Here is a 9,838-nt window from a genome sequence, read left to right on the forward strand (position 1 = left end):
GTTTGACGATATATCAAGGGACATGGTCTGTCGTCTGGCGATTTAACGCGATTTCAACTTATGTTCTTCAGAGTAAATTGAACCTAACCAACGTGAAGGCCGAAGACGCGGGAACGTACATTTGCACCGTGAACAACGATCACGAGAGCATCGAAATACCAACAGTGCTGGTCGTGACAGAAGTGGTCCCATACTTCAGCCAGGCACCTGAAAGTTTCATTGCCCTGCCACCGTTACCAGACTCCTACTTGAAGTTCAACATCGAGGTGTCCTTCAAGCCCGAAAGTTACGACGGTATTATCCTCTATAACGACGAGGCGAACCGTGGAGACGGTGACTTCATCATGCTGGCCCTGGTGCGAGGGTATCCGCAGTTCAGGTAATGTCTGGTGACATATCGATCGAGCTAATCACAAATTGCACAACTTCTAGTCTAAGTTCGATAGTATCGTACTTTCTACCCGTGCATCGAAATCTCCCTATTCTAGCTTTGATCTTGGCTCGGGACCAACTGTCATTCACGCGGACAAACCAGTATCCATGAGCGAATGGCACACTATCAAACTCCAACGCAACAGGAAGGAAGGAACGATGCTCGTCGACGGAGAAGGTCCTTACAAAGGCGTAGCTACTGGCAGAAAGCAAGGATTGGATCTCAAGGAACTGCTGTTCGTGGGCGGTACGCCTAGCTACTATAAAATCAACAAACATGCCGAGATTACCACCGGCTTCGTTGGCTGCATCAGTAGACTGGTTATCGGTGAGAAAGAGATAGATCTGAATGGTAACCAGGCAAACAGTATTGGAATCACTAACTGCGAGACGTGCGCTGAGAATCCGTGCAACAATGGCGGTGTCTGCCAAGATGCCGCTACCAAAACTGGCTACATCTGTCTTTGTCGAGCTAGTTACAGCGGGAAACACTGCGACTACATTGGTCAATCCTGCTACCCAGGTAACGAACGAACGACGAATGGAAAACAGTTGAAATGTTTGAGCACCATTGTTGGAGATTGTTACCAATGAGTCGATCAATTTGTTACAGGCGCTTGCGGAGAAGGCAATTGCGTGAACAAGGAAACAGGGTTCGAGTGTTATTGTCCGTACGGGAAAATGGGAGCTCGATGCGAAAAATCAACGAAGATCTACGAGCCAGCTTTCCATGACGATAAGTCTTTCATCGCACATGACACGCCTAAAGCCCTTAGACGGTGAGCGTTTAAGTGAAGCACGTGCACGATTAACATCTAGTCCAGTAGTTCATTATCAGAAAGTATCGGTAGCTCGTTTTAATTTACAATTTTTATTTATTTCGTTTCGATGGAGAGTTTAGAAATTTCGTGTTCCCTGTTGAACAGTATACTAAGTGTATCGTAGCGTTACAGTGGATGACTCTTGCACAATTAACACAAAGTCTCTCTAAGGGATCCTCAAGTTCTATGTTTTTTATCTCAAGTTCAAGTACTAACCCGAGTAGTCCCGGTGGAATGGTGTCCCGGTCCTAATTGAAAAAATTGTTTTCAGGGCGAGAATGAGCACTACACACAGTCAATTACGATCACGCAACGCACAAGTTAGAAAGCCACGATCGAGGCCACATCACCACAATAATTTGCACCACACGAAACATTAGTCCCTTCACCAAATTGATGCACATATAGAGAAAAAAAGTCGTTCTAATACTTGATCGATGTAATAATTATAGGAACAAATCAATTTTTCTGTAACTGCTATTTATAGTTGTCAGTCAGCATTATATACATATATTATATATTATATATATTTTTTTGATGAGAATTTTATTTACATTAGAAGATTTTTTTTGTTTCCGCCTCGTACGTGTCGTAGATTATGTGGATGTTAGGCGTTTGCAACGAGCCTATATAGTGAGTAGTTCCTTGGAATGAACCTCATGGTGCTGTAATATTAGATTATCAGTCGTTATACTTATTATACTTATTGTATTTCAACCTTTTGCGGTGTTTTATGAAGAAGTTTGATTTTCCATTTCTTTTTTTAACAGAGCTCTCTTTCTTACGAGAAAGCTTTTTATTTTATGCTGCCAAGCCGCAAAAGGTTTTTTTTTGTACAGCTTCTTAAATAATACATTTAACGCATTGTGTTAGTCATTTTAATTATTATTAAGAATAAGGCATTAATTAGGTTATTGCCAAATGAATTGCATTTAACAGTAGTCTCAAAGCTTAAACAAATTGTAAAAGTCGTGGCATTACGTACGATTCGCATAAACACATACACACGCCAGGGACACGTGAAATGTTTGTACTTACCTGTAAGAACCTGTGTGTACGTGCCAACAGTGTGTTCCAGGTCCAGAATGATCTTTAATGTATTCGACCGGCTTCAGCGATGCTATAAGTATAAACGTATCTTGAAATGCAAATAAAAATTGTTTTAACAGGAGTCGCTACTATGTCGAATATTTATTTTTATGGCTGTCCATCTGAATGTTGTTTCATACCTATAAACACTAGTCGAAAACTACCAAATTACAGAAAGGTGAGTTCCAAAACAGAAAAAAGATATCTACTTGTATTCTTGTTGTATTAATAACAATATCTCCTTTTCCCACTAACAGGAACCAGATTCCCTTTTTATATATATGACGCATTATAAGTGGAACGGTTACTTTAATCTGGCAATTTTTCTTTAGGTTGAAAGTGGCTCTTAACTTTAACCCTCTGGACGATACAGACGGCATCCTGATGTACTGTTCTCAAAGCGACGAAGGGCTCGGTGATTTCGTGGCGCTTGTCATCAAGAACAAACACGTCGAATTTCGATACGACATCGGTTCGGGCCTGGCGATCATCAGATCGACTCACGTTCTTCAACCTGGCGTGTGGACACACGTCTCGGTGAACAGGGACTTCAGAGAAGGGAATCTGACCGTGAACGCAGAACCTACTGTCGGAGGCAAATCTCCAGGCACTGCACGCACTATGTCGCTTAACACACCACTGTACATTGGTGGCGTAGATCGCAGAAGGATTGCAGTAAACATAAACGCTGGCGTCGATCATACTTTCCGTGGTTGCATCAGCGATGTAAGTTTCTCGTGAACTTGCGATGCATTGAACTGTTCGAAAAGTCATTTCGTTTTCCAAAATGGAGGATATATAATTTGATCAAATGTTTGTACACTCTAAAAAAATCGTGTTTCATTTTCACCAAAAAAAAAAGAAAAACAAAATGACTTTCTCAACAATCCGATAGTTGCAATTGTCTTATTAGGTAGACCGTACCAAAGAAGTCTGAATAACGTGTGTTGCTCCGTTACAAGTGTGCTCCGTTACACTTTTAGCTCGGAGTGTCTTCGACGAACGTGGACATACTAAAGTCAGCGATAGACTCCGCCAACATCGACGACTGCAACGTTCTGCACCCAAATCAAACAAAATTGACTATTCTGGTCACCACACCGCCAGCCACAACCACGCCCTACGATCCCTGTGCCTCGAATCCGTGTATCCATGGAATGTGTCAGAGCACTGACTCGTACAAATACTCGTGTACCTGTGAATACGGCTACGTGGGCAGAAATTGTGAGAATATACTGAAACAATGCGAACTCCTTCTTCCCTGTAGAAACGGTGGATCCTGCACGGACCTCCATGGATCGTATAAATGTGACTGTCGACTCGGTTACAATGGACAAAATTGTGAAAAACGTAACAATCAGAAAGCATCAAGATCAAGAGCCACGATCGAGTGTACCTTGTTTTAACATTCCTATTAATTTTCAGTGGCAGAGATAACGTACGATGTCGCGTTCAGGGGTGACGGATGGCTGGAATTGGACAGATCTATAATGAGCCATAACGAGGAACGTGATGTTGTAGGCTTTGAGATCTCGACCAACAAAACTAAGGGATTGATCATGTGGCACGGACAAACTCCAAATGATCTGAACCCTGATCATTATATGGCCCTTGCGATCGTCGATGGGTAACCACTGTCGATAATTCTCTCGAATATCTTTGTTTCGGAGAACGTGGCCAATTGCAGCACACGATACTATTTTTCAGATATGTGGAGTATCAGTACAACTTGGGCACTGGACCAGTTGTGATTCGTGTCACCGCTCAGAAAGTAGACGACGGGGAAAGACATCGAATAATTCTGAAACGCAGGGGCAGCGATGGTAGCATCGAACTGAACGGCGAACACATGGAAAGTGGTGCCAGTTATGGAACGCAGCAAGATTTGAACACCAGGGGCAGTGTGTACTTGGGTGGATTGCCCGATTACGCTATGACTTATGGAAAATATCAGGAAGGCTTCTCCGGCTGCATTTACACCATGGAAGTGCAAGATTCCGGAGCTATCGATATCGGTGAAAAAGCCATACGTGGGAAAAACGTTTCGCCATGCACGAGGTAAACAATGAACGTCGTTCGTTACAATGTGGTAGTTAGAACTGTGGTAGTTACACGTATTGTGAAATTTTTCACGGGTTAAATAATATGCACGATGTTTCACGCTGCTCAGGGCAAGATGGATTCCGTCTTCCTTGGTATTTACCGACGCGGATACGGACATCTTCGATGCGTTTGTACCCCCACCTCCTGTAAACATTATTCACCCGAAGCCAGCGGCCAATTTAGCTGCTTATAATATCAAACATTACTCGTTACTGATCCTACTCCAAAACCTGCTCGCCTTCACCATGGATGTGCGAGAACAGAGCTTGCTTTTTACAGTATTATGCATAGACACCATCAACGCAGTGAAGTGTATATTAAGTTAAGTGTTTCATGTCGAGTAGCGCTCAGGGAGTACGTATCGCTTCGCACACAGCATACCTAACAGCCTAAAACAGAGAGATGCGTATTCCCTTGAGTGCTGACGAATGGTTCTTGTAATTACTAAATTTGTAAATTATTTAATGCTTCGTTGATGTCTGCGGCAAGGTAAATTGTTATGGTACGTATTATCTACCGATTCGGTTAGACATAAGATTAGAGATACCAAAGGACAATCTTCTGATACAAGTTCGAAGGATTGAAAATTTGGCGTTCGCAAATTTTATACCACTTGGTTCTTTAGACTAAAATGGGTTTCAGATTTATACTTTTGAATAATATCTATTTACTTCTTCATTTTACAGAGACCTGGATGACAGACTTCCAACGCGTGGTGATCTTGGAACGTTTCAATAGGAGGCTATTCAGTATCTTGATCTAAAACTCTTTGAATGATGGCAAAAGGGTACTACAGAATTTTTCTGAAAGCACTAATTTAGTTAAAAAAACAAATGATATACAGTTTTATATTTATAGATATACAGAATGTATCTCCAGCAAAATATTGATATCAACATTTTATACAGCTTCGTTTTTACAAAACATGAAAGAGAATACCAATTTAATTTACGTATATGATTCTGTTCTTGGATGTCTTTGCCCAGTCCTTCGATTCACTTCTTTTCTAACAATACCTTGCTTTCCAATTTAACTGCCACATTCAGCAACTGAGCACTGAGGTGACTGTGAAAGAATGAATACAATAATATATCAAATCATTATAGGTTTTCACCGTTATCGTCTGATTTTTAGTTTTACAATAAATCGTCACTAATCTTTTGCCAAGTATGAGACAGCAATTGCTCTATATGATTCTAATCGTAACACTCCAATAACTCATCTTTGAAATTGCAAAAAAAAAAGAAATTACTTTATTACAATAAGGAATCTTCCTCGTTTCATTGATGGCCTACATCCCAATCACTATAAAAAGAATCCTGGAAACTGTTGATTCGAGAAGAAACGGTAGATCAAACATCATTACCAGTAAGTTATTCAAATTCTGTCTGCAAAGCAAAATTTTCTTTCAGCATTTGCCTGGACCAATGATAGACAATTACTTATGACTGCGTTCAAAATTAAACGGAGATCCAGCGTTTATCACATACAAATAAATCAACACACGATACTTGGTTCGAACAAAGTACTGACTAAACATACAGACTTTTTTTATTGGAACAATTCAAACTCCATTTATGTGATATCGAAAAAAGAAAGTTACTTACGAAATATTCGTATAGTTAAGGTTGGTGCTAGTAAGATGTGTTGCTAATTATAATGTGATTTGTATCAGGTATGCATACATTGCGACGAACGTATGTAAATAATTACAATTGGTCTTGCAACCTTGGCATTTCTTACATTCTAGGTATGCTATTTCTCAAACAAGACAATGTACTATTGATAGTTATATGATAAGGGAAAAATAGGCAATTGATAGTTGGATGTAGAATGTTTGGATGAACTTTTCCAGATCATTGTCATTTATTGTTGACAAGACATTACAGTGACACATTATAGTACTGCTGCGGATCAATTTGTAGAAATTTATTTTCCATTAATGTATCTGCTTGTTAAACGAGTCATTGTCAATTACAAGTACAGGTTGTTTCGCGCAAAAAAATTATTATCGCGAGCATTTTCTAGATTTGTATGTCTGACAATGCGATCCTTCTTTCTCGTGTAATCGCTAAACAAGAAAGACTCAAGTCTCTAAGTCTGATGCACACAACAGTAACAAGTCAACCATACACTTTTCATAGTTGATAACACGTATTAATGAAGCTTCTAACGTTCTATTATTATATATCACTTAGAGTCAATTAATAATTTTCGCAAGTTTTCTCTTAATATTAACTAATTTCAGAATAGATTAAACAAATCGGCTATGAGATGTTTCTACAAGCCACGTCAGAGGCAACGCTAAGTGTTAACGACGCGTAGAATTTACAAAGATTTATTCAAATTTTATTGATGTATCGTAAATGATCGTATACAGAAATTTACGAGGATGCAATTGTAAGTATATGATTTTGAATCTAGTACCTTCTTTCTTATTATTTCACATCGAATGAATGCTCTCAGAATGTTGATGCAAGTGTTAGCGACAGCATTATGCGATAATGCGGTACATATGTATTCATTATTATAAATACGTTTCATATATACATATAAGCGTAAGAAGAAAAAATGTATAATCAACTGAAAATATCTACCGTAACATGAAAGTGTAGTGTATTGTTATATAAATAATTCTTCGAAAAGAAATGAGACAATAAATATAATTTTGTTAAGAAGCCTTTGTTTAATTGCCATTTTGTGACTATTAAGAATGAAGTAAGTACAAGCACTAGTACTTTGTATATCGCATGTACTTTTAAACAGAGACCGGCTGCTATGTATAAACAGTATAGCCAGGTATAAAAGGCAATCCGGTACCTACTACTTTTTGGTACTCGACATAGTCTTGCTTAAAGAAATTAAGTAGAGTAACCTCTTCGATTAAAATGCGATCATGGAAGAACCTCCAGGATACCACTGTGTAAGCCAAGAGGCAAATTGGATTTTGAAGTATCAGCTATGAATGGAAATATAAAAATTACTCTATGTTTCTCTTATTTAGCCTAAAATTCCTCTGTACAAAAGATTATTACCTGTGTTCCTATAGACCAATAAAACCAACCCACATAGCTGGGATGCCTACAGAGTCTGTATACCCCGTAAGTAACGAGTTCATGGTTGTTCATCTTTTCTCTTTGTACAATATGATTAAAATTATGCTTTGCTGTAAACATTGCTAACTTCCTTAATATCTCTCCACAAATACATAATAGTAATCCAAAGTACGATAGAGGTGAAGGCTGCTTCATGATTGGAAAATATTGCCTTTCCAGGACAAATTCTATCCAACTGAAGCATGCTGCCATTCCATAAGCTAGGCTGTGATTCAAAATAAAGCTATCAATGGAGACAGCCGATGGATTTATCCATGCTATGCTCAAGAATTCTGAGTAATGGAAGGTAGCCAGTATAGTCATATATACGCCAAACATTTGCCATGACGGTGATGCTATAAGCGATACTAAAATGCCAATTCCAAAGGCATACCCTAGGAAAGCTGCTCTCACAGCAACCTGTAACAAAAATAAATATTGTTATAATGTACATTGTATATATCACCCCAAGTATGTAAGTTACCTGATAAGTAAAGCCACGAAAAGCGAGGAGTAGCGGAAAGTTTAATAATCCGTATTGAAATAAATGTGTTAGCCAGATTTTATTGAAATATGCACGGGGAATGTCCAATTCTAACCTCAAAAGTATTTCCGGTAAAACCGCGATTAAACCAGCCAGAGTAAAACAACATATACTGACTTTTCCGTCATAGCACAGCATTTTTTTTCAAATTTATTCGATTTTTTAAAACAATATATGGAATGGACCATTTAAATGGGAGCCCTTGAATATCTCCGTTATTTGCGGTTCCATGAAGAAACTCTTCAGACCAGGTGCACTGTTTGATAGTTTTATGATAAGGAACATTTATGTTTGAAGAGGTAGGTAAAACGGTAGCATTATTAATTTATTTTTGTATTATAATTTAAAGTCATCGATATTTTTTTAAACAACACTATATTTTTTTCTAATCCTTGTACAGCATAAACACATAAATCCAACGACCTCATAAGCTATATACTATCCTCATTGTTCAATCTTGAAAAATTTACAATACTATGTCTTAACGTTATCAAACAATTACTGCTACTTAATAGACTTGTACTGAAATGTTAGTTTATGTAATGATTTAAAGTATTGAGAATGTACATTAAAATTAGACGTTAATAGCCACATATTTTGAATAACATTGTAGATACATGCGTATCTGCGTTGCTAGAGGATACCTCGGGTAGGAAGATTGTAAAATGAGTATTATATATATTTTATAGATTAGATCTCCATAAAATTTTTTCTCACACTTGTCTGAGCGATATTTAGAATTTAAAATAAAAAAATAAGAAGAATCAGAACTTTTATACTTTTTCGCAGACACTGGTTTTACGACTTAGGACGTCTCTTATTATTTTCATTAACTTCCAACGTTATCGATTCGGACTATATTATATTTATTCTTCTATCTTAAGTAAATATTGTAAATCTGCAGACAATTAGCACGATATTATTCAATCTTTCGATACAATGTCTATTTTATATTTCGTTCGTAACCAGGGTTTTCTACCACTGTACTGCTCGTTGGTAAGCCAGAGAAACTCCTACCTACAGAAGGTATTGGATACACCTCGGATATTATTGACTCGTTATATCTGCAATAGTAATAGCTTTAACTGAACGATGACAGATATCAGTACATTCTACATCTGGGTTTAGTTATCGATTGCAGATACACAAGGTTTCTTTAAAGTGGAAAGGTTTACGTTCCGAAGTATATATTCTAAATTATCGTATAGTATCCTTCCGAATCACCAATAACAATTGTGGCAACTATTCATCAGGCTTCTAGATATCGCAATAGGGGATCTGCTCGGTTTTGTAACGCTCGTAGACGACGAATCGTCTAAATTCCCCAAACACGAAGTTACGGGTCTTGCAATCGGGGAGTGTGATAAAATTGTCAAAAAAGTCGTTTCTTAATTCGTAGTCTCGGTTCGATGAAATTCTTGGGGGCACGGGCACAGATATTCGAATCGTTTTAACGAAGGATCTTGCGTTTCCATACTTGGCGAATGGCGAAAAAAAGGGTTTTGTGCGAGCAAGTTTCGCCGCTATCAGATCCTTCTGTCGACGACGTATCCGCGAATTTATTGCCTCGCTTCTCCGCAGAGGCGGGAGTGCACGATCTCTCCCGGAGAATTCCCTTTAGGATAGCGCCTTGTCTGTCAATTCCTCGCTATGGTCAAGACACTTGGTTCCCCTCATCGATTATCTGTCCTCCCTCGAGGTATCCATGCAACCAGAACACCTCTGAGGCCACTAACCTGCACGCGCGGAGAAAA

At 38.5% G+C, this 9,838-nt stretch overlaps 3 protein-coding genes across 46 annotated transcripts in view; 2 read left to right on the top strand and 1 right to left on the bottom strand.

Moving 5' to 3' along the window:
* The window catches only part of Trol (terribly reduced optic lobes), a 229,416-nt gene extending 226,992 nt beyond the window's left edge, over positions 1–2,424 (top strand). For all 32 annotated transcript variants that reach the window (XM_076324616.1, XM_076324625.1, XM_076324615.1 and 29 more), the window contains 4 exons: positions 72–379; positions 489–955; positions 1,046–1,211; positions 1,525–2,424. In XM_076324616.1, the coding sequence (XP_076180731.1) occupies positions 72–379; positions 489–955; positions 1,046–1,211; positions 1,525–1,633 (1,050 nt within the window). In that variant the 3' untranslated portion in view covers positions 1,634–2,424. The remainder of the gene's footprint in view (positions 1–71; positions 380–488; positions 956–1,045; positions 1,212–1,524) is intronic.
* Positions 2,394–7,117, top strand: LOC143153449 (basement membrane-specific heparan sulfate proteoglycan core protein-like). 12 transcript variants are annotated; one of them, XM_076324685.1, is made up of 6 exons: positions 2,394–2,520; positions 2,675–3,068; positions 3,326–3,692; positions 3,768–3,969; positions 4,050–4,400; positions 4,513–7,117. In XM_076324685.1, exons 2-6 carry the CDS (start codon positions 2,727–2,729, stop codon positions 4,769–4,771), a joined length of 1,521 nt encoding a protein of 506 aa, XP_076180800.1. In that variant the 5' UTR covers positions 2,394–2,520; positions 2,675–2,726; the 3' UTR covers positions 4,772–7,117. The 12 variants fall into 12 exon arrangements, 4 of the variants coding, with proteins under 4 accessions (XP_076180800.1, XP_076180803.1, XP_076180799.1 ...); XR_012993822.1 differs by lacking the exon at positions 2,394–2,520 and having other exon boundaries at positions 2,577–3,068; positions 4,513–6,195; positions 6,694–7,117; XR_012993821.1 differs by lacking the exon at positions 2,394–2,520 and having other exon boundaries at positions 2,577–3,068; positions 4,513–6,120; positions 6,196–7,117.
* On the bottom strand, positions 6,168–8,557 carry Ste14 (isoprenylcysteine carboxylmethyltransferase ste14). Of its 2 annotated transcripts, none has more exons than XM_076324711.1 (3): positions 8,140–8,557; positions 7,481–7,960; positions 6,168–7,404 (listed from the first exon to the last, which is right to left on the bottom strand). In XM_076324711.1, the coding sequence occupies exons 1-3, from the start codon at positions 8,191–8,193 to the stop codon at positions 7,222–7,224; spliced, it is 717 nt and encodes a 238-aa protein (XP_076180826.1). In that variant the 5' UTR covers positions 8,194–8,557; the 3' UTR covers positions 6,168–7,221. The 2 variants fall into 2 exon arrangements, with proteins under 2 accessions (XP_076180826.1, XP_076180827.1); XM_076324712.1 differs by having other exon boundaries at positions 6,172–7,404; positions 8,025–8,222.
* Positions 8,558–9,838: the final 1,281 nt, after the last annotated feature.

Source organism: Ptiloglossa arizonensis, chromosome 12 (assembly GCF_051014685.1).
Source record: "Ptiloglossa arizonensis isolate GNS036 chromosome 12, iyPtiAriz1_principal, whole genome shotgun sequence".
NCBI classification, from domain to species: domain Eukaryota; kingdom Metazoa; phylum Arthropoda; class Insecta; order Hymenoptera; family Colletidae; genus Ptiloglossa; species Ptiloglossa arizonensis.

What these genes read in the sequence shown, in the direction of transcription:
- LOC143153449 (XM_076324685.1), top strand. Translation starts at nt 2,727, where the DNA reads ATGTACTGTTCTCAAAGCGACGAAGGGCTCGGTGATTTCGTGGCGCTT. An exon ending in TCCGTGGTTGCATCAGCGAT is followed by an intron (nt 3,069 to 3,325) that starts GTAAGTTTCTCG and finishes TTACACTTTTAG; the next exon opens with CTCGGAGTGTCTTCGACGAA. An exon ending in AACGTTTCGCCATGCACGAG is followed by an intron (nt 4,401 to 4,512) that starts GTAAACAATGAA and finishes CACGCTGCTCAG; the next exon opens with GGCAAGATGGATTCCGTCTT.
- Ste14 (XM_076324712.1), bottom strand. Translation starts at nt 8,222, where the DNA reads ATGCTGTGCTATGACGGAAAAGTCAGTATATGTTGTTTTACTCTGGCT. An exon ending in TTCGTGGCTTTACTTATCAG is followed by an intron (nt 7,961 to 8,024) that starts GTAACTTACATA and finishes TTTTTGTTACAG; the next exon opens with GTTGCTGTGAGAGCAGCTTT. An exon ending in ATTGGTCTATAGGAACACAG is followed by an intron (nt 7,405 to 7,480) that starts GTAATAATCTTT and finishes TTCCATTCATAG; the next exon opens with CTGATACTTCAAAATCCAAT.